This window comes from Meleagris gallopavo, chromosome 1, assembly GCF_000146605.3.
Source record: "Meleagris gallopavo isolate NT-WF06-2002-E0010 breed Aviagen turkey brand Nicholas breeding stock chromosome 1, Turkey_5.1, whole genome shotgun sequence".
NCBI classification, from domain to species: Eukaryota; Metazoa; Chordata; class Aves; order Galliformes; family Phasianidae; genus Meleagris; species Meleagris gallopavo.
This window is the reverse complement of record NC_015011.2, coordinates 169,263,457-169,287,387: the sequence shown is the minus strand read 5'-3', so window position 1 is coordinate 169,287,387 and position 23,931 is coordinate 169,263,457. Positions and strand designations below refer to the sequence as shown.

Sequence of the window (23,931 nt, the reverse complement as noted above, 5' to 3'; positions counted from 1 at the left end):
CGCCAAAAAGGCACGCATATGCTTTCCATTGAGCCTACAAGAACTTACAGGATGAGCACATTAAGCTCTGTGAGATACACCAGACACGACAGTACACTCACAACTGCAACTGTCCACGTTTGTATTCTTATCCAACAAAGGAAAAAAAACACAACAAAACAACCCTATGCCACTTACTTCTGTTCCCAAAGTACATGAAGCGAAGGTGCACAAGTCACCGCGTGCTTACCGTGAGAGCACACCTAAAGCCCTGCCCAGGAACTTGTTTGTGTGGTCACACGACAGGAATGTTCCCACCTTCCATTTAATTACTTGGTGCCGACAACTTCATCCCTCCCCGAGGAGCTTCAGCGCTGTCACAGCATTGGTCTGAAGCACTCAAAAATCTGAAATCATCCCACCAGTGAAAACAAAACTGGAGAGAAAAATTCCACTAACGGTTCTCAGTGCATGTTTTTCTTAAAATTTCTTATTTAGCTTCCAGATTAAGAAGTGCTATTAGAGTTAGTTATGGACCCGATCACAGCCCTTAAAGCACCACCAAAATGCACTACAATATTTTTTTATTTAGTTTACAGGGAAGTCTATCAGTACAGGTTGCAGAAAGAAAATGTTTAGTGCTATTTACAATTTGTTTTAAAACTCTGCTCTATACAAATTTAATTCTGATCAGTATGAACAATATTTTTGTAAATCTACTGCATATAAAGCATTTCATCAAAGCAATAACAATGGATAAAATAACCAGATTACATTTGAATGATGCCAATCATTCAAAAAAAATGATTATATAGAACATCTGTAAGAGTTGAGGACACATAAGTACAGAACACAATGTCAACCTGTGACTTTCTTTAAAGGCTAAAGCTATTTATATGGAATATTGTTCTATTATACTACACGCCAATCTATATTTAACTTCTATAGTTAAGTATTTTATAAGATTTTTATTAAATATATTCTACACATATTTGTAATTTCAGCCAGGAAGAATTCCTCCCCAGTGAAAAAAATATAAAATCTTTTATTTTTTTAATTTTTTAATTTTTTTTTTTTTACTAGATTTAGATGAAACTAGCTCATGCTTTAGTGCTGTGCAAATTTCTTTAGCATATCAACGTTTAAATTATTGATATGAAATAAAAGAATGGCATCTTCTTAATTATGTATGCCTTTAAAAATCAGCTTCTGATTTTAATGCAATTGCAAGCACTAATACCAAATGCAGATTACGTAAAGAAACAAAACTAGTACTATGGCAGAGGTTTTTCTTTTTGCTTTTTAAATTTTAATAATTCTTTTGAAGTCTCTAATGAGTAAGCATGACACTGGACACTAAGGTACAGATGAGAAAGTGACTGAAAAACACCAATTGTCAATATTCAAATACATAAAACTGATTAGTAGATGTTTTCTAACATTTATGCACAATAATAAAAGCCTATGAATTACAGGAAATTACCCCTCCCATATTAAGGCTAGGAAATGCACTCTCTGCACTTGTTTGTGCTGTCTGAATTAAGCACTCACCTAACATACGAGATAAAGAGTGCACACAGTAACGAAAAAGATTAGTTTCATCAGCCCTCTACAGAGTGCTTCTAAATTACAGGCACATCGTTTTGTTTTTGTTTTAGTGAAAATATATATAGTTAGAGTTGGTTTAGTTAGCATTCTGTGCCAGGTCGGCCACCATTCAGGTTGACTCAGGTAGAATTAAGTTTTTTCCCTTGATTTGGCCATAAATGAGATTTACTTTCATTATAGATATACTGTTTTCCAGTGTTGCATTCTACATTGTAGGTTACTACTAGGTATTTCAAATATTGTTACAGATTGTTGATGAGAAATATAATGTCAACCATACTTAGTGCAAATTGCATCTAGAAAGCTTGACTAGTTAGATCCGGTTAATAGAGATTTTTGTGGTAGCAAAATGATTCCTGCTATGGAAAAGAACACATTAAGTTTTCCAGAGATCAAATTCCTTCAAGAACTGATGTACTGTAGGATTATTCAACAAACAAAAAGCAGGAATTAAAAACAAAAAAAACCCACAAAAAAAACAATGAAAGTGTTCATAGATCTTTCTCTTTAAAAAAAAGACTAATGAGACAGCGTTCGTGTAATATTTCAGTTCCATGGATTTACAGACAGGCTCTTCCTACAGGTGTTTGAAGCAAGGTAGGGCCTCTTCTATTCCAGCAGCATGAAAGACAAAGACTATATTACATCACACTTAGCAGGTAAAGCTAACAGGGTTTACAGGATTACACAGCAATTGCTTTCTCCAGTTTTTTCACGGTTCCTTTGACCTGTGGAGCAAGAAGAAAGTTTTGCTCAGAAGCTGTTTCTAAAAAGATCAGATCATTCTGCGTGTGAATACAGTATGCTTAAGAGAAGAATGTATTTACGAGGGGTTTTTTTGTGTGTGTACTAAAAACAATGCCAATTTTTATTATCTACATGCAAACATGGAGTATTTTTTAACAACAAAAACTGATGTTTCAAATGTTTGGCTAAGTCTCCACATTTTACAAAAATGCTAAATCAGAATGGTAATTTCTTGGTCTTCTATAGATAACACATACAAAAATATTCTATTATTTCACAAGTCCACAAGATTTCTCTGCTGTGAAATACTTATAAAGCCTGAGACACGATTACTTTGCCACATATTTGAATAAGAAACATTTCTAGTGTACAGCTTACCTTGAGAATTTGGTTCTGGCAATGTCTCTCTAGCCACCAAATGCATCACTGTTGTTTTGCCAAAAGGAAGTTTTAATGCTGCAAAAGGAGAAAGGGAGATTTATAATACATTACAGTAACCTTTCATCAATTGAAACCAACGTTGACCAGATTTGCACCTGTTCAGAAGCTCATATGTAAGCTTTGAGCTACTTACTAAAAAAACATATTCCTGGCAAAAGTTTTGTAGATTGCCATCTTAGGACACAATAATAACAATTTAATCCACGGTGTTCTTAGGAATCATAGAATCATATCATAGAATCATAGAAATGGCCTGAGTTGAAAAGGACCACAATGATCATCGAGTTCCAACCCCCTTGCCATGGGCAGGGTCACCACCCAAACAAACCAGGCTGCCCAGAGCCACATCCAGCCTGGCCTTGAATGCCTCCAGGGATGGGGCATCCACAACCTCCTTGGGCAACCTGTTCCAGTGCGTCACCACCCTCTGGGTGAAAAACTTCCTCCTAATATCTAACCTAAACCATCCCTGTGTCCGTTTAAAACCATTCCCCCTTGTCCTATCAATATCCACCCTTGTAAACAGCCGTTCCCCCACCCTGCTCCCTTCAAATACTGGAAGGCCACAATGAGGTCTTCCCTGGAGCCTTCTCTTCTCCAAGCTAAACAAGGCCAGTTCCCTCAACCTTTCCTCATAGGAGAGGTGCTCCAGCCCTCTGATACTCTTTTTAAGAAATTTAATTGCCCTCTTCTGAGCAAAAGAGGAAGGCTGAGACTCAGGCACTAAGTGCCCTTCATCCATAAAGATGGGAAAAAAAATGGCTATTTCAGCCACTACACTGTTAGTTCGGAGACATTCAAAATACCAGCCACCACTGCAAAACTCATTCTCCTAAAATATACTTACATCCATAGTGTGGATTTCTGAGATACAAAATGTCTGCATCTTTCTTTTAAATATTAAAGTGTGACGTCACTGCATGTGCAAAGCATCAAATTTAGAACACTTAAAATCAGATAAGCTACTCCTCGCAGTGCTGCCTATGTGGGCCTTATTAACAAGTTCCACAATTCATTCTGCTTGCTGTTGAAACATTTTTTTCCACACTCTGATTTAAATATACCAGTGCAATGCTGCATTAGGGATTTATCACTGCACTACAATACTTACCAAGCCTTCTATTCCCCTTGAAATAAAAATATTCACTACTATTCATTACATTTAACAATTTCTCACTGCTGGGTTTTGTATTAAGAACTTCAACTATTTTCTCTTTTAAAAGAATTTTTACAAGATTTTTTACATTATTTTAGGTTTGTTTCCTTACTCCTAATCCTAAGCACCTTTCTTAACTATTTTTCTAACAAATGCAAAGATGCACTCTCTTTAAGGTGTTTTTATTTCCTATTTATAGAAGGAAAAAAGCTAGTGAGAGATAGAAATACAACGCTGGCTTCACCCTAAACACGCAAATCATTTTGACTGGAATAGAATTTTTCCTCTTAAGTTCAATTTATTACTTCTGTTTTCACACAGCGTGCATCAAATAATTTTCAGTGAATAAATGAATGTCTCGTGGATCTGGAAATAATTGAAGAGAAAATGCTTTTATTCATTTTAATCCCTACCGCATAGATAGAGAATTGTGTAGTAAAATAAACAAACATGATTTGCTCACTGCTTGCTTTTGATACAAGTCTAGCTACAACATCGGCACTAAAAGTGATTTAGTAGCCATGAATGTGAAGAAAAATCAAGTTCTGATTATGCCAGTGGTGTGACATATGGAGGGCTACACAGATAAAAACGTCCCTGAAGCAGCTGAAGGAATAGCTGCCTCAAGAAAAAAACAGATCTGAAAGTTGGTTAGTATACTTGAAGCCTGCAACTAGAAACTATTGACAGCCCGCAGTCTGACACGATAAAGTATTTCAGTACTCATCTCAGCAGAGTTTTCAGTTGTATCACAAAGAGCATATTAAGAGCCTGTTAAACCCAACGTAAAATCATTTTCTTCATTACATAAATTTTTGGGCCCATGAAAGACCAAGATTTTACAAATTAATCACATTAGGGACATCTTACATAATATGAAGACATTCATGAAGACTTGATTAGTGAGCTGTGGAGATTAATTATTTACAGTAATCAAGCAAAAAGTACTCTAATTTTTTTATTAATTTATTTCAGCTAATAGTTTGCATAATTCACACAAGTTCTTATTAACAATTTCCAACAACTGTTTGCTTTGGAGAACCATGAAAGAAAGAAAACTCCCTAAAGTAAGCCCAGTAATCCTTTCCCGCTATCATCATTGCTCTTTCATTCTTTTGTCTCACTTGAACTAAAGCTTTATTTAATTCCTTTCTCATCTACGTAATTCTGCTTTTATTCCAGATTTTCTAATGTCAGATTTCCCTTCTCACTCTCTCTTTAGTACATGTACAGCACAGGACAGGATGACTGTCCCTCTTTTGTTAAGATATTGCCTATAGCCACGAAGAAGGCAAAGAGAACCATCACTGATGTATTAACTCCCTAATTATTTCAAATATATTATTTCAAATGCAAACTGCAGACTAAACATGTAAGTAAAGGATAAAATTTCCTGGAGGCTGAACAAGCAACTCTCTCTCTCTGATTCCCTCGCTTCTGGCACAGGCAGGAAACAGGGTATCTGAAGCACCGTGGGTGGCAAGACAAGCTTTACAGACACTTCTCTTTTTTTTTTTTTTTACCACTTGTAATGCCATAAGCTTGGTGCTTCACAGAACTGTAGGGGTTGGAGGGGACCTCTGGAGATCATCGAGCCCAACTCCCCGCTAAAGCAGGTGCCCTACTATAGGACACAGATAGGCATCCAGCTGGGTCTTGAATGCCTCCACAGAATGAGACTCCACAACCTCTCTGGGCAGCCTGTTCCAGTGCTCTGTTACCCTTACCATATGAGTTCTTCTGCATGTTAGTATGGAACTTCTTATGTTCAAGTTTTAAGCCATTGCTCCTTGTCCTATAGTTATGCACCACTGAGAAGAGCCTGGTTCCATCCACTTGCCTTCCATTTCTCTTTAGATATTTATAAACATTAATCAGATCCTCTCTTCTCAAACAGTTTTATCTTTCAGATACTGCATACAGCATTCTTCATAAAAATCACAGAATTGTAGGAGGGACCTCTAGAGATCACTGAGTCCAACCCCCAAAATCATTTGATAATCATTTTACTAAATCATTTCAACAATGTACAACCCACCATCCAGATTAGTAATCCGTTATGTTGTCATAGCTGTTACATTTATTCACAAGATTTAGGGGAACATATTTCTTGTGGCAGTCCATTCAGAAAAGGTGATGAAATAAATGGTTCCTTTAAAACACACTTTTCCACTCTGAAGAGTCTTTTCTTTCAATTATTTTTTTTTTTTTTTGAGGATTCTGCATTTAAAGGAGTCTCAGTTTTTATGCATCAGTGAGGCTACAGTAAGAACATTACCATGTCATTTTAAATGTGATCAAAATGGACTCCTGTTTAAAAAGCCACACCACAGTTTCCTTGGAAACTCTTGTTTCACTAGTTGATAAAGCTTCAGTACACAGTAAGTTCAAATTCCAGTCAATATTTCTTAATCACCTAAAGCAAATAAAACACTAAGTGCTATAGCAGTTATAGAGAGCTGCAGATAGAAAAGCATAATGGGACTGTATTACAGTGGTATAAGAAACTAAATATTGTATTTAACAAGAAAGCTTTCCCCCCCCTACTTTTAAAATTCACAAGTTCACTTCAGGTTATTAGTAGAAACTGTAATAATGAAATAACAGCCTTTTCAGGCTGCTACAGGAATTGTTGTTGTTCTTTGAGCTGTTTACCTCACTCGAGATAAATTCATTCCTACTACAGTAAGCCACTGTTTTAGATTTTTTTGTTTTATTTTATTTTATTAAAAACAAGACAGCAACATTTGAAAAACACTAACATACATGTCAGGTATGTCAGATCCCTAGGGTAAAAACATGATAATTAAATCGCAACGCGTGAGTGATTAACAATGAACTGAAATGCCCAGAACCAAAGCATTTAGAACACAGGGATTGAGAGAAGGTAAAAGTCAACAGCACACAGCTATTATTTTTCAGCATAGCTTGTTCAACAAATATTCAAGTCTGCTTCAGGTTTAGACAGATATCAGTGAAGAGAACAAGCACTAGTAGTTAAAAACAACACCCACAGGTGAATGGTAAAGAAAATCCCCTGGAAAATGTAATTGCAGACATGATCCAAGAGTTAACACTTGTCTTTCAGCCTTTCTTCAACCACTACTAGCTACACAGTGGCACTAGGTAAACATACAAATTAAAGAGTGAATAAAAATCTCTGAGTTCTCTTTGAATTGACAATGATCTTTTCAGTTTATATAGCAGCATTAAAAATTGATTTATATGGAGGGCAAACCTATTCTGAAGGTACATCATCAACCAATGTTAATGGTAGGCAATGAATCAATGGCTGTATGTTCCAGTCACTCCATAATGGAAATACCATCATAAGCAGTCCAGAAATATTCCTTCCTGGTTTAGATGAACTTTAGAAACATTTCATTAATGATGTTATATTACATTATCTTCTCTGTATAGCAATCAAGCAAACACATGAACACCCAGAGAAGGTAAGAATATTTATTTTTGAAACGGCTTGAAGAGAATACACTCATTGCAAAAGTTGCTATTAACTCTGGCAACTTTTTAGAGATAAAAGGAGAGATCACTGTGACAACTTTGTGTCACATCTCCTCCACCCAAGAGAGCCATCTAAAAAAGTACATAATTGCAGAAAAACTTGCCACAAGGGGGCATAATTGAATTGCATTCTCTGAGTAGATGAAGTGGAGCCATTTAGTTTTATTTTCACCTAACTATGCAGTTGTATCCCTGGGAGAGCACTGGACAGCAAGAATGCTTCCCCTCATTCTCATTCATAGGCTGTCTGTCTTCATTGCACTAAGGTTTAAAGCACTGTTTACTCAATTATCATAATCTTTATCCAATATTTTAGAACACTGAAGTGTTTATGTAGTAACTTGCCCTCAAATCAGGGTAAGAAGAATGGAAAAAATATTTCATTTGGCAAGGGAAAAAATAAAAGCAGCATTATCATTTATTTCTGCAGGAGTCTGAACTGATCAGTTGGTACATCCCAAACTGTAACAACTAGTCATAATAGAACAGAAAAGCACAAGATAAGATACAATACGCCATTCCACGCTGAAGGAAAATAGTATAAAGCAAATCATACCGTGATCATGAACAGGGAAGTAATATTTACAGCACTGGAAAAAAAAATAGTAATAATAAAAATGCTCTTTGCCTTGCTGTAGCATGGATAATGAAAATTACTTTCATACCTCCTAGTGTCACATTGCCATGAAGAAACCTCCCTTGATAAATAAGCCGCAAGATATTTGGACTGCTGACTTGTTCCTCTTCCCAATCTGAAAAGTAAGAGAATTTTCAGTTATGTTGCAGTAACACCTCGTCATTTCTCCCACCTTCTGAAAGAAAACCAGGTACAGGACTCTCCTGCGTGAAACTCTGAAGAGAGCACAGACTGAAGATAGAAAATTCAACTGAAACGCGTTCTTAAACTTACTTGACACTCGGCACCTAAACATCTAATTGCATGCCTGCAAGTGTAAGTATTATTAACTTATCTCACGGACCGCACGAGATATTTAAGATGCATATACACAAGTCCTGAACAACATGCTTTAAGGGCAAGCTGACTCCTGTTTACATTGATGCTTAATACTCGTTCTGCCAAAACTGCTTCTTTCTTCCTTCCACAGCTCAGGGGGTTCTCAAGCCATACTCATCCTCCCCACTTTGCTGTCTAACTGGAGCCTTTCTCCAGCGCTGAGAAGCAGCTGCATGCAGCAGTGCACGTGACCGGTCATTTGAAACAGGGCTCCCAGACCACAGAACTGAGCAGACTGTGGGCTGCTCAGCGGCGCTCGATGCCGACCAGCTTGAGCCAGTTCCATGTCCAGAGGCGGCAGGGAACTGAACAGCCCAAACAGTCACTGCGGGAGGCCGAACAGAGGGCTCTCACAGAGGAGACATTTACTGGTATGTTTTAAGGAACGTCTCCAAGAACAATCTGGGGATGTTTTTATGGAGCAAATAGCAATTTGGGAAAAACAAGCATACGTTTTCCTATAATGCATTTCTCATAACTCCTAGGCTGTAATAAATCATTTATAAGCCGAGATGATCATTTCCTACTCTTTCACTGTTCCCTGTAAAAATATGAACAAATACATCTGCACTTTGCTTTTGGAATAAATATAAAACCTTTAAACATTGCATTTAAATGGGCTCTTTGGGAGCAGCCTCTTCTGTCTCTCAGCTGACCAGATATCTGCTAACAGCTGCTCACAAATGTGCTCTCTTGCAGCTTTTGTAGTATTTGTATACCAGAATGAATATTCAGCAGGGGATGGTGACCGAAGACAGAGGCCAACCTGTTAACTGGGAACATACAATTAGCACACAGACAGCGGCGAGGCACCACAAAAGGAGGACTGAAAAGGGAAAAGAGGAAAGCAGTGGGCAGCCGGTGGGAGCGTGAGGGTGGCCGGGTGGGTAGGCAGGGCAGCAGCTGTAGGGTCACCGGGTGCAGGCCTGGGCTACGAGCTTTGATGAAACTTGGCAACCAGAGCCATTTCAAATACTGCCACTCATCTGACTCAACTGTCTGGCAACGAAAGCACGTGCCATTGCTGCTGTGTTGGGAGGGGAAGGAAGCTAAGGATTGGAGTTATCACACTGCTAGGAGAAACTACTTTTTGGAAGGTAGCAGGTTTACATAATCATATTTACTCTATAGCATCTGAACTGCACAGAGATTCTGGCTGTAAAGATCAGCCAATTTACAGTACCATAGTGATATAGAACAGCAACCAGGAGACAACAGACTGTATTTTGGCAGAGGTATTTTCTCATTGTTAACCTGCCAATTTACCCATCTTTTTAATTCTTGCTTCTTGGCTTGCAATCTGAAACATTTCTGACACTATTTCAATTTTCAAATTCCAATGATGACTAAGTGAACCAAGGAAAAAATATTTACCTATGACTTTTTTTTTTTAATTTCTTCTTTTTATTAAAGCTTAACAGATAATTCCTGAACAAAGCATCTTTTAAAATTATCTAGAAGAAAAGGGATGCAAAGAAACAGGAAAGCTACCTACACTGTATACATGGATATTAACTTAGCATATTCTCCACTATGAGCCAGGAAATCCTTAATCAACAATTGCATTACCAAAGGAGGAAGAGAGGTTTGGCTCAAGTTCACTAGCATGTGACTAAAGATACTTCATGGTTGGTTTTTTTCCTCCCCACAAGATCATGACAAGTCACAACAACGACAGTAAGAACAGTGATTTCATATCCTCTCCATTTCAAACAAACTTCTGTCCTCGTTTGGATTTCTCAGTTCTATGGCACAGAAGAGTGCTCTCACTTAAAAAAGCTAATAGGCTAATAATGTATATGAAAACCTATACACTTTCCCCAAGTAGTTTTTTCCTCAGTCTTTTAAATTGCTGCTATCTTTCTTTGTGCAGACAATTAAATATTCATGAAGAAGATTCGGAGTACTCCCGCGGGATACCAGGTAATCGAACTGATGCTTCCCATACCCAGTTCTGTTTTTCATTTTCTTCAAGATGAGATTTTAAAGGCTGAGTTTCTTCTCAAATAGAAACTGAGTCTGCAACTTTCAAGCTCTTCACATAGTAGTAAGAGCAGATCATATTAGAAACGTATCTGAATAACTAAACACTATCTAACTTTCAAATATATGCCAATATTTGCATCTTTGGTGCTGTTCTGTTAACTTACGTTATGGTTACCAAAATCAGTGGCTTTACTAGCTTTAAACCTTTACTGATGTAAAGGAAGCCTGAAGCAAACCCACATCACTCAATGCTACAACCACTCAACATACTTGTTTTGCTGTAGTGGCATTGAAATCACTTCAATTATTATGACTTCCCTTGTTATTCAGTATTAGTTTATATATTACTCCACATGCCTAAACAATGTTTGCCAAAGGCCTCCTAATCAAATGCCCCAACACAAGATGAAGCAAAAAGTAACCCTTTGCTTCTGAACACTGCAACATTATGCCATGCATATAAAAAGGCACAAAACAGGCTTTAGACTCTAAGATCACATGTTCAGAAATAAACTTTATAGGCTCACATTAAAGTATGTACAGCAGCTACAAATATGTGACATCAACCAAACTTCTTAGCGTAGAAGTGTTGTGTATCTAATATTTCAGAAGACAAATAATGAAGGAAGAGACTTACTATTTTACTAAATATATTGTGCTATAATAATGCTACATCCCAGCAAAATGAGCAACCACAAAAACTCCTGTTCTTAATGACCTCAAAGATGACAAGCTTAAAGTCTAAAATACAGATTATCAACATTAACTTTTTGGCACAGTTTATTATCCCACATAATAATAAAGACACAACAGAAACAGATATTGTAGTGTTGTAGTCTTGTGCAAATAATAGTTTTTTTTCATCATCAAAATAGTAACCCAGATGAAATCCTGTACCAAAGGAAGCATTTTCTTTCATCATATGTAATGCTATGTCTGTGCTTTCGCCATTTTCCCATGAAATCATACTCAGGGAAAACAGTAGCACTTTGTCTTTATGGAACTATTCACATATGTGAATAATACACCTTAGTCTTCAATTCTAATTTACAAGAGTAGAATTCCTGCATAGCACCAAATATATTCATATAAACACTCTTAGTTCCCTCTCTGTCTTTTAATTCCTCTTAAAATGTTCTTTTATACTTCATTTTTCCCTGGGTAAATATTAATACAGATCCTTCCCATGAAAAGGCAGTAAGTGAGAAAAACTTGAGACTCAATACCACAAATGTGTTTCTGTGATACACAGAATAGGATAGCTAGTGTAGTTTTGTATAAGCAGTTTTGTATCCCTAGCATTTCGAGATCTTCCACTTATCATATCTTCTACTAAAATCAACCAAGAAAAGTATCTAAAGAAGTCACTTCAGTCTGGGAAAGCAAGTTTTAGAAACAAAGAAGGAAACAGTCAAGACATCTAAATCTAAGAAACAAACAAAAGCAAGATGACAATTTTACTTTATGTAAATCTGAATGCTGAGAACACATTTATTAGCACTTCAGTCTGAAAACAGAGGAAAACTTCAAACTTGCCACTGAGATACCAGAGGCACACAGCTACTTACCCATCGGCCAGTTGTCATACACATGTTTTGCAATGTCTGCAGCAGAGTCATTTGGTGAGAACAAGAACTCTTTCGTTTTTCCGCTTACCAAGATGAGGCGCAAATTTATCTGCAAATAAAATGTACTGTTAGGAAAAGAACTGGAGAAAGCTTAATTATATATATTTTTAAACAAATAAAAAAAAATCCCGAAGTGATCTGACAACACGCTCAGATGGTGTTAAAAACTGGGACAAACTAGGAAGATAAAATTTTAACAGCTGAACATTTCTGATGTTGAACACCAGAAGACTGTGATAGGTAGCGACCAAATAGAGGGCAACACTAGAAAACCCTTTCAGCAGAGTATGAAAGAAGTCTGCCAAGAACCACTAGCAACATATCACCTTGAATAAAAAGAAAAATATAAACCTTGAAAATTAACCTGTAGACATAGCACTGAAAAACTTGCATTTGAATAGTCTGTGCACTTAAGTAAAAGATTTCCAGTACAATATTTATTAGCCCAGATATTTCACCCACTGCATCACCTACAAAACACAGTGGAATCAAACAGCATCCTTTCTTGGTCTCAGCTACCATGGAACTCTGTCTTCCAAAAGCAAAGCTTTTTTCTTCCACTGCCACATTGCTACAAGCAAAATTGTTGAGATCCACATGCAATACAGCAGTACAACATACCATAGTTGTTTCAGATTCTTACAATCAGGTTTCCCTTAGGTTATCCATTTTTCTAACCATCAGCACCTTCAGATATCATTTCTCTCCTATGCATATGAAATACATTTTTTCCATATGGCATTAAGATAATTCATATAAAGAGACTGTTATGACACTATTTGCGTTGCAAAAAAAAATTAAGACTTGGGTTCCACAAGCAACTACTAGCAAAGATCACCAAAAGTATCTCTGTAGCCAGCACATGGAATGTTTAGGACAAGTAGGAATCGAATCACTTCAAGTTTTGGCCTACAAGCCTGAATCCAATCAACTTTTAGGAAGGCCTTGGCAACCTAACTGCTCAGATACCTTTTCATGTTGCATCCCACGTTCACAAAAACTTTTCTTCTTGGAATTATTTTTTGTTGCAAATTAGAAAATTCTTCTTCTAGTTCAAATACAAAAGGAAAAATTTATAATGAAGACCAAACTCTCAAGACTTCTGCAGGGTCAAATATCTCACTGACAGCCCTGCCTCATCTATCCATTTTTCTGGTTACTTCCAAAGCCTAATCTATCTTAAATGCTATGGCTTGGATTCATTTCTCCTATCTTAGAGAATCCAGTAGAAGTAGCCAAGTTATGGTCTCCATCATGCTACACACTTCATCAAGGCTATCTAATCAAGCACTGTGTGCAGTTATGGGCATCCAACATAAGAAGGACATCAAACTATTAGAGAGTGTCCAAAGGAGGTGCAAAGATGAAGAAGGCTCTGGAGGGCAAGGTGTATGAGGAGCAGCTGAGGCCCCTGGTGTGCTCAGCCCAGAGCAGAGCAGGCTGAGGGGAGGCCTGATGGCGGCTGCAGCTCCTCACAGGGAGCGGAGGGGCAGCGCTGAGCTCTGCTCTGTGTGACAGCGACGGGGCCCGAGGGAACGGCATGGAGCAAATCTCACCAAGATTTAGTAGCAAAAGTAGACCAAGACTCGCTATTCCTGTTGACTCCAAAGAACTCCAAGTTCTGTGACTACATTTAGCAATGATCAGGCTATGCCCACTTATATTTTCACTTATATCATCTTTCAGTTGAAATAGTTCCTCCCAGCCCCTCAGCAGTTTCCACGTGTGTATTTATAGGCAACACAGAGATGATTTCTTTAGTTGGACTGCACAAGACATGCTCTTCGAGCTTACTCTGATGAGACACCACTTCCCCCATTCACCTTAGCTGCCTGTCTCTTTACACGCTTCAGTTTTTCTTCCTCTCCACAAACCAGATGACTATTTCTGAAGTGTACCAAATGATGTCTCACCAGCTGCTGCTTACAACACCACCTGTAATTTCCTCCATCTACTGGAAACATCCTCTGTGACTGCCTCCCGAGAATACACAGACCTCCTTCATAACCACTCCACACCATTAGTTCAATCACTATGTAGCCCAGTCAACCTTCATCCTTTCCATTATTTAGCCTCAGAGCTTATAATTGACATTTGAACTATAATACCTTAGAGATCCAAATTTCATCCCACTCATATTGCTCCATTTCTCCCAGGGAAAGGAGGAAGGAGCCTGGTGTTGGCAAAACCTTATTTTGAGCCACAAAAATGTTTGAGATCTCCCCAGTTTCTGGGCCCGAGTCCTATGAAATCACCCACACATCTCCATGCAATCGTTCTTTCTATGGAGAGAAGATTTTTTGAACTTTGTGTCATCCACAAATTTTAGCAGCAACATCCTCTATGTGTACCTTTGTCATTAAAGGAGTAACATGAAGTAAGACTAGTCTAAAAATTAATCCACAGAAATTCCAGTAATGAGCTCTCTTGACCCAGCTTCCCCCAGCTCTCAGTTCCTTTATGTTAGGCCCTTCTACATTCACATTTTCTCTCTTAAATCCTAGTTTCTCCAATTTAACCAACAGTTTGCAATCTGGCATCACATCAGTTGCTATGTACGTATTCAGATCAAACTATAAAAATTTCTATTTAGAAAAGCAGTTCTTTTCAACAAAAGTCAGATTGCCATCATCTGGCTTTCAGAAGTGCAGCGTGCTGCCTTCCACTCCACTTTCTCTATACCTCATTATCTTTAATTATCCTTTAAGCATTAAAGCATCTCATTACAACCCCCACAGACTGCCAAAAATTTAGGAGGTTTAGACTGCGTCACAAGCTGTTATTGTACTAGGGAATGGGCTGCCTGTTTAACAAACAAACAAACCAACCAACCCCAAATATTCAGCAGTGGTGTCTGCTGTGCACACTCGTAAATAAAATGAGAAGCTTTCTTCCCTAGCAGCTTTCCTCCATCTTCACCTCCCCACAACATCTATGTCCCTTATTCTTGACCATCTTGTTCCCTCTAACCAAGCAGTCCCCCAACTCCAAGTTTATGCATATTATAAAGGATTTATTTTCATTTATCAGTGTGTAGTTTATCTGTGGTGGGGTTTATATGCTCTGTTCACCTTCATAAGCAATGAACATTTCTATCACCAAACTACCAGCTCCTTAGAATGTTGGGCTCTGGATCCTACAAGGAGATGATTGAAAAAGACAATATTCAAAGAATATTAGTCATAGTACTTAAAAACATTATTAGGGTACAGCATTAATACAAAACTGAAGCTATTCTTCAGCTAGCATTACATTAAGGAGACTTGTTTCTTTTAACTTTCACTGCTGAGTTTTGAAATTGCCAAGCACACTGAAGTGAATGTAGAAAGGAGAAGAACATCGTAGAGAAATGTCTAAAACTGATGTTGCTTCCTATAAAGTTTGATTAAATACCGCAGTTAATATACAATGCAAAGAAAAAAATAATCAATAAGCTCAACACAAGCACCAGTGAAAAAAAAAAAAAACAACAAGAAATATTAGTTCCTTCTTTCCGCTCCCAAGATAGATTTTCTAACAGTGCTGCAGAATATTTCTTGTAGCCTATCAAATACAAAAGGCACATCAAGATAAACTAATAATTCTAGAGGATATACCATAAAATGAGTAAACCAGGAGAGGAATATTTTAATTTTTAAAAAAATACCATCAATTATTAGCAAAAGCCCAAAATAAATCTTTAAATCAGTAAAACAGATGTGCATGAAATGCAGGGAAACAGCTGCTCTAATAAAAGCTTAAAGTATTTTCTTATTTATAGTACAGCATGCCACTGACATGTAGTTTGCATGTTTGTCTATATATATACACATACACATGCACAGAAGATAAATATACCTTTGTATTTCTATTTCTTAATCTTGGCTTGAAGGAATTTTAATCTTCAGTTGTACATCATGTTACCTCCAAGAGTTTGAAGCACAGAATCCCAAAACTTGCCTTGAAATTTAGAGTCTCATTTTGATCCTCTCAGGAGCACTAGCAAAAGTTAATTGCTTGCAACTGCTGCACTTCGTATTCTATGTCTGAGAATTCTACTTCAAACAAACTGTAGGGGAATCTCAAACTTTTTGGCAAAATGCCACTGATGAAAGTCCACATCTAAAAAGAAATGCATGTGTGCGCTTAGTGGAAACAGAAAAAAGTCTTGGCTCAGTAGAGAAATTTTGACATGGAAGCAGTCAATTTAAAATTTTGAAGTTACCAGATGATTCTTAATGCTTTTAGCCACGGTTCTATTTTCTGTTAGCAATTTTCAAGCAACTTGTACATTTCAAGATAATATGCTTACAGCCCCTCCCTCCTAGCTGGAGGAGTTCTGGTCCTGCAATACTCCCGAAGTTCTTCTGGCCCTGACAAGTTTGCTCATTCAAAGGGAGGTAACGACTGTCCTGGCTATAGGCTACCAAAGGAAATTCCAGACTTCTGTTACAGTAAACTGAGTAAGGGTCACAGACTTCCATTTCCACATTATAGCAACAACTGCTAGTGAAGACATTAGCTCCGAAGAGTGACCGTCTCAGAAGTAGGATTAAATACAACTTGCGGATGATGCCCCCTACGTAGGGTTATATAATTGTCCATTCTGTTTGTGATCTCAAGCATGCAAACCTTGTCCTCTTCCCCTACGCGCCACAACCAACGCAGATTTCATAGCTACAGCTACAGTAACCACCACACCAGTTGCATTACAGACGTAGTAAAAAAAAATCAGGATGCAAGACTATGCATTGTAAATTGAAAGAAAAAAAAAAAAAGAGGTACAGAAGATTACAATAACAACTGCTGTGCAACTGCAACTTTTGGAACAAAAATTTGAGTCATGTACATGCAGAAGCAAAGTAACCTCACGGCTAAAGTTAAAGGAATGCAAAGTCTCATCACCAAGAAATGGGAGATTTGCAGTCAGAATACTTGATGATTGAGTGACTCTCACCTAAGCAAGTTATTTTGTTATCAATTTTAGGCTCTAGTAGCAGCTTAAGATTCCTTCCATCTCATAAATAAAACAGAGAAGTGCCTCAATATCACCATACACAACCTTGCATTTAAACAGCTTTTCTTCAGCATGCAAGACTATTTTTCCCCTTTTCTTAACAGATGTGAACTTTTAATTAAATAATGGACCAGAAGGGGAAAAATTGAGACAACGGCATACAGAAATAGAGACTGATGCGTCACTTTTCAAAATCCTAGTTCGTATTTTTACAAAAGAAGTTTGTTCTTCCAAAGATGCATCAATGCTAGATGATTCCAAAAAAGTTTCTCCAAAAAGAGAAAGCTTCTCAATTTCTACTTCACTAACTGAATTCCACCAGATTCATTCCAAAGACTAAACCGAACCAGACCAAGAGCCTAAACACAACAACAACAGCATTACAAAAGCCACATCTGTAGGAACCTGCAAGTTCTAGACTCCCATTCCCTCCTGAAGTGGGTACCTCATGCAGTCCCCTCTTTAAATGTATTCTCCTGGATGTAACTGAGTATTTTAGTTTGCATTTTCATTGAGAGGATGCTCCAATTCTTGTCTTCCCAAATGAATTCCTTCCTATGCAACATCAACCTCTGAATTCCAGATAGGTTAGTCCTTCTGCACTTCTGAAAAACATAAATCTTCCAAAAAACAAACATAAGAAAACCATCAAGATAATACATCTGTTATTATGTAACTTTGGTAAACAAAAATCCTGAGTTTTGTTTCTTTATGCTTCTCTGCTCTTTCTCAACATCCTCATTGAGGTGGCAGTCAACCTGAAAGTCTTTCCCTACATCTTTTCACTCATTTTGCAATCAAATATATTAAGTCTATGAAGCCTCTGACTTGAAGAAACACCAAGCCCACAAATTCTTCAAAAATACGCTCCCTATACTAGCCTCATATGCTTAACTTCATTAACATTTACACAATTTGAATCCAAAGTCTTTATGTAGGATCCTACTTTGTTCATTCTACCATTTGATTTAAACTATATCAGCTCGTGACTATTGGATCTAATGTTAGCTTTCCAAGCAACCTTTCACAGATTTCCAGAGCTTTTGGGGAATTTAAGACGACATCTAGAATAATAACGTTTCTATTGTTGAATAGAAATCTAGCCGTTATAGGGATTGAGATTCAGGTACATAAGGTAAGAAGAAAGTGAATGAGCAAGGATAAGTATGAATTTGTAGCCCATCGAACCAAGCATTCTCATGGAAGAGAATCAAGAGATCCTTGATTCTAGACTCCATTTCAAGGGTTTCACGGTAAGATAACACCATATTTCTTCTTAAGCACATTTCTAAACATTTATTTTCACTAGATGCTTTACGGGAAATACAGGTAATTACTGGCTGCACTTCCTTCCTTAACTGAATGCCTAAAATGTATACCTTGTAACAGTCAGAATCCCTTCACTTAGTTTTAGATGCACAAAGGGAGCTTTGCCCTTACAATTACCTTGCAATGGTAAAATGGACACAGAACATGTAAAGCAACATAAATGTCTTGTGGCATGACAAAACTCTTAAGTTCCACTGCCAGCTGGCAGGCACACCTGCATAACTCATCCAAAGCTGCACCACTTGTAAAAGCAGGATGACTCCAGCACGAGGCCACAGAAGTGTGATAATGCCCTACACCACTCTATTCAAGATTAATGGGAACACCGTAACCAGTAGTAGTTACATACTCATCTTCAGATCACTGAAGGAGAAGCAAATACATTTTTATATGTAAATGGTTTATTCAAATATAGACTGGCTAAGAACCACGCAGATTTCAGAGAATTCTGCAGCGAAGGGAAAGAAAACCAAAACAAGGCATGATCAAATTTTATTTGAAGATGGAAAAAGCAAAATCCTATAACCATTTACTTTGGTAGCTAGGATAGAACAAGCTGTTTCTATAGAAACCAGGCCATTCTTGAACTCAACAGTCATACTTCATCCATTCCCTCCCTTCAGTTCAAATAACAATGGAACAATAACAATACATTATCCAGGGTTATCTTTTCAGCAGCAGTATTTAGGAAGCATCATTTCCCAAATGAAATTACTGTTTGGATTTCGTCGCAAATCACAAGTAGAATACTGCAGATTCCAGCTTCCCAACAGAGTTCATGTATCATTTACTATGTTCATTATAAGCATTCTAAGGAGAAGGTTTGGGGTTGCGTTTGTTTGGGGGTTTTTTTGGCTTTTTGTTTTGTTTTGTTTTTTGATTGGTTGATTATTATTATTATTATTACTTTTAGCTTTTTGGATTTTTTTGTGGAACTGGGACCTGGAGCTAGTTAAGAATTTTAAGTGAAAATCACTTTTAACAGAAAAGTAAAAATCAAAACAACCTTTTCTTGCAACAGACTATACAGCAGTGAAACCTTTTGCAGTAATTGGACCAAGTAAGAGCCACAAATGCCCAGTCAGAAATAATTCATCTCCTAGTAGCTGGAGATAATGGAGACTCAGAGAAAGACCTATGCTGATAACTCATTAACTGGAGACAGGACAATTCACTGTGCTCACACAATACAGATTTCTATCACCTTATGAAACAACTGTCTAAATCCATTGCAATCATAAGGTGTGAATTACAAGATATGGAAGAGCATGCTTGGGAACTGGGATGTAATATAAATTGGAAGAAAAATAGGAACAGAGAGATAACCACATGGCAACCTAGGCTGGTGTTGTGAAAAAGCTCATACTTTCAATGCAGTGTTGGAATAAATCTATTATAATTTTGAAATAATTTGATCAAAGCAAAAAAAAAAACAAACAAAAAACCAGAGGAACAGATGCATTAAAAGCTAACATCAAATTTTGGTAGACATTACTTCAGCGATCACATAGCACACAGAGGTAGTCATTTCAAAATACAAGAGTGAATTAATAGTAAAACTGCACCAAGTTACAATGCATACAGGAGAAGCTGATGCTTGAAGACCCCTTAGCTCTGGTACTGCTTCCAGGAGAGACTCCCAGGGATCTGCCCCACACTGGCCTTAAGCACCACATAGAGCAGCAACACACACAGGTTTGTGTGAGATTCTTCAGGATGTGTACAACATGTCCTGAAGATATGAAACAGAGAAGATCATTCCCAGTTTTGTGTTTTTTTTATGAATTGGGAAAGACAGTGAGTAGGAACATGAAGACATCATCTGTTTCTCTTCTTTCAATCTCTGTCTCCCTAAAAATACCACCCAGTGACACACATGCCAGCATTTGACTCCAGACTTTAGGAGCAGCATCAGTGCCATCTGTGTTCCCCTCCTGCCGTGTTTTCTCAAAGCTGACATTGGGTAAGCACAGCAACTTATTTTCACCCTCTCGTATCAGTAGTATTTAAAGCTTAGAAGTTCATTGTCCATGAATAATGATAAATCCAAAGGAGAGTAAGAGTCTAAAGTTAATTCTGATCTAATTTAGCATTTGGTATCTGAATTGTTCTATACAGAGAGAGCACTTATGGTATTCTTAAATTTTGTTTAGGACTGTTCAGCCTCATTCTTAAGACGAGAAATGCAAGACCATCAAGTTTGTGAATGCTTTGTTTTGTGAAATGCTTAACAGCTCAGATCTGAAATAAATAGTACTGCTGCTGCTAGCAAAGGAAGAAATACAATTTCAAGGGAATAGCTCCATTAATAGCTACTTTTTCAGGTCCAAATGGTGTATAGGTACCTCATATCCCTTCTCAATCCCCAATTATTTATTTCCTCATCTTTAAGCAATTTTATGGGTCTAAATTTTAATTTAACTCACGTTCCTACAAGTTCCAGATGCAGCTGTTCCATGGTTACAAAGAATAAAGAAAAATTAATAGTGGGCTGGGGAAAGCATATTGAATGGTCTGTTTGTGCACTACGAGAACACAGAGGCAGAAATCTGAATTTCCTACTGCATAATGGAAATTTCACAAAACGTGGCCAATAACAGTGGACTCGGAGGTATTAGAATTTTATAACAGAATAGGTCAACAAGAGCATACACAAAGCTGAAAGCAATCTCTCAGTTACAGTCTGGACAAACACATACCTGCTTCAATTTATCCAGAAATTAAGTTCAACAAGAAAAAAAATGAACAAGAGAAATCATTAAAAAATACAGAAGAAGCTGAACATTTCAAGAAAAATGCTATTAACTAGAAGCAATCAAATGAGCAATATAGCAAGCAACACATGGCCATAGGCATCATCTACTTCTGCACACTAATTTTCAGGAAAGAAAACTGAAGCTCTTCACAGCAAATTTCATTACTTGTGAGAAGAACGCTCACTCATCTTAATTCAGCACAAGACAGACAGATTGATAAAAATTACCACAGGAGATAGACAGGCAATTTATCAGTAAGAGGCAGTATGAAGACTTCCTATAACACCCAAATGATTTTTACAACTTTAGGTCTAGGTTTTGGAGTAAAGTACGGCTATGTGGAAAGAAGCTGGTTTTGCAGATATCTTTCTCCTAGATGGAATCCAAATGGTAGATGGTATAAATACTACCTGCAAACCCTGTACTTAATTGCAGTGTTTTTAATGTACCGTTAACAGCATCAAAACTCTATAATTTAATAGGTATTGTATGAGGAAACTGAATTTCCATTTTTCATTTTAAGTTATTTAAATTTTAAACATGTATTGAGTTAATCACTACTGCAGAACTCCTAGACCTTGCTCTTCTCCCTACTCCCACTTATCCTTGGGTATTATGTGAGACAGCAACAGTAATTAAGAATAATTTCAATATTAGTGTATCAGTTCAGTTTTCACCAAAAGACAAGTAACCAATTTAGAAAATTCCTTTGAAAAAAAAAAAATCTTCTAGTATATGGAAAAAAAAACTGCATTTATTTTAAAAGGGAAGTAAGGAGACCATCCCTTAGTTCCTTACAAGAGAACAAAGATTCCTGACATGATGGTATTCCTTGGACACCAATCAATCTCCCTGCAAAGCCTATTAAGATTTGCTACTCTTCAGGCCCCAAAAGAGGAACGGTTACAACACTAAATCTGGTTTGGAACAGAAGGGAAATAACAAGGAAACAATCTTCCGAATCCATTTTTGTTTTCTGTTGTATTTTCTCTTGCAAAATCTGTTGCTTTACATAGTTTTAATGCAGTTTGCTTTGTACATAAAAGCACACTGCAACAAATTAAAGGGATTACAGCTGATATAAATGCTATCTGTCATTTAAACTAGGCACAGCTTGAAATATTCTAGGAAAAACCTGTCACTCCCTAAAGACAAATATAGAGTGACGTGGTCCCCTGAAGTCCAGTCAAATAACATTCCTGCAAAACAGCTCTAAGCTATTAGCAAGATTGATGAATAAACAAAAAAAATTCCCTAGGATTTTCAGAACATACATCGCAGTAAAAATGCCAGCAACATAAGCGGGCAGTTTATCACTCTGGAGTCATTCTGGAACCCTGCTGTCACATCCTTCACCTCATATGGTTCTCCATCTTGATCAGCACACAACTACTAACTTTTCTAGCCTTGCGTGCAAGTATCAAAAGTAAAAAGGAAAAAGTCTTAAGTATTTTTTAGACATGAAAGAGGCAAAGAATCTCACCTTGAATTAGAGGTGTATTTCTGTTCATTTGAGTGGAAATACCATAAAATTAAGTTTTTATTTTTGAGCTACAGATCCCTGGTTTCTCCGGGCTTATTGTGTAAGATGGCAGCCAGCCAAAGTTTTGCCATTCCAAAGCACTATCTAAATCACTGAGCTGTGATAATTAAAGGCAAGAGATAGGGCATCTTTTCTCGTTGTTTGTTTGTTTCTGATCCAAAAGATAGATAGCTTAAATTTTAATCAAAATGAATGTTTCAATGACCACAGATCTTGTTTACTCTGCAAAAGCTAGATATGAATGAGAACAACTTTTTTAAATTGTTTTCCTCCTAGACAAAACACTAAAACACAGGATAAGAGATCAAGGATTGTGATGCAGATGCCAATTTATTTGGAATAAAACTCTTCAAGAGCAACCAGCTTGTCCTTGACTTTTGTCTGTACTTTTCAGCACAGAATAATGAACAACTCCTTACGTAGTATTTTTTCTCCTCCCCTCAATAAATTACTCTTAATGTGCTACAAAATTGTAAAACATGTTTATATAGAGCTTAAATATTTTTGTTCTGTTTAAGCATTGCGGCACAAATTTATTCCCAGGCTAAGCCTGCTGAAGTCAACAGGCTGAAGATAATGGAATGATACCACAAATAAGGTTTGATCCAGTTACTTCTGGTGCTCTGCATTCTTTGTTGAATACTAAAAAGCACAGATTACTCACCTTGCTGTTAGTGCATGCTAGTCATGTGCACATGTCCTCCCAACCAGCTGGCAGTCTAATAGCAATTCTCATCTTATTTCCATCATGAAACACACTCACCAATGCAGGCTATCTACTAATGACTAGAACAGGTAAAGCTGCCCCTTCTTTTTGGCCTCCTTCTGCTGTTCTGCTAAGCCTTCTATCAAGTAAGAAGCATACAGTTTACCAGCTGATAACATACTGCTCAAGTTCTTTGGCAGATGTAGTTCCAGAGGTAATACCTCTGTATGCCTTCTTTACAGTTCCAAAGTGAGCTGGACTGCCTGGCAAGGTGCCATGAAGTCATGGTTCTAACTTAACCTTTTTCACCTAGAAAAAGTCTATTCCCAAAGGTAGTTAGGTTTACTGAGGGAAATCAGGTAAGAGCTTTTCATATAGTATATCCTTAACACATCTTTCTTCTGTCTTACTTAGAACCTACATAAAAAGGACATCATATTACACACACACACACAAAAATTGAAATGGTTGAAATGAAGTCATCAATAGACATACATCTATAAAACCAACTAAAAATGT

At 37.2% G+C, this 23,931-nt stretch overlaps 1 protein-coding gene across 1 annotated transcript; it reads right to left on the bottom strand.

Moving 5' to 3' along the window:
• Positions 1–546: 546 nt before the first annotated feature.
• On the bottom strand, positions 547–16,545 carry UBL3 (ubiquitin like 3). The gene is made up of 5 exons (XM_019612076.1): positions 16,374–16,545; positions 12,023–12,172; positions 8,119–8,205; positions 2,713–2,790; positions 547–2,315 (listed from the first exon to the last, which is right to left on the bottom strand). Exons 1-5 carry the CDS (start codon positions 16,543–16,545, stop codon positions 2,263–2,265), a joined length of 540 nt encoding a protein of 179 aa, XP_019467621.1. The 3' UTR covers positions 547–2,262.
• Between the last annotated feature and the right edge of the window lie 7,386 nt (positions 16,546–23,931).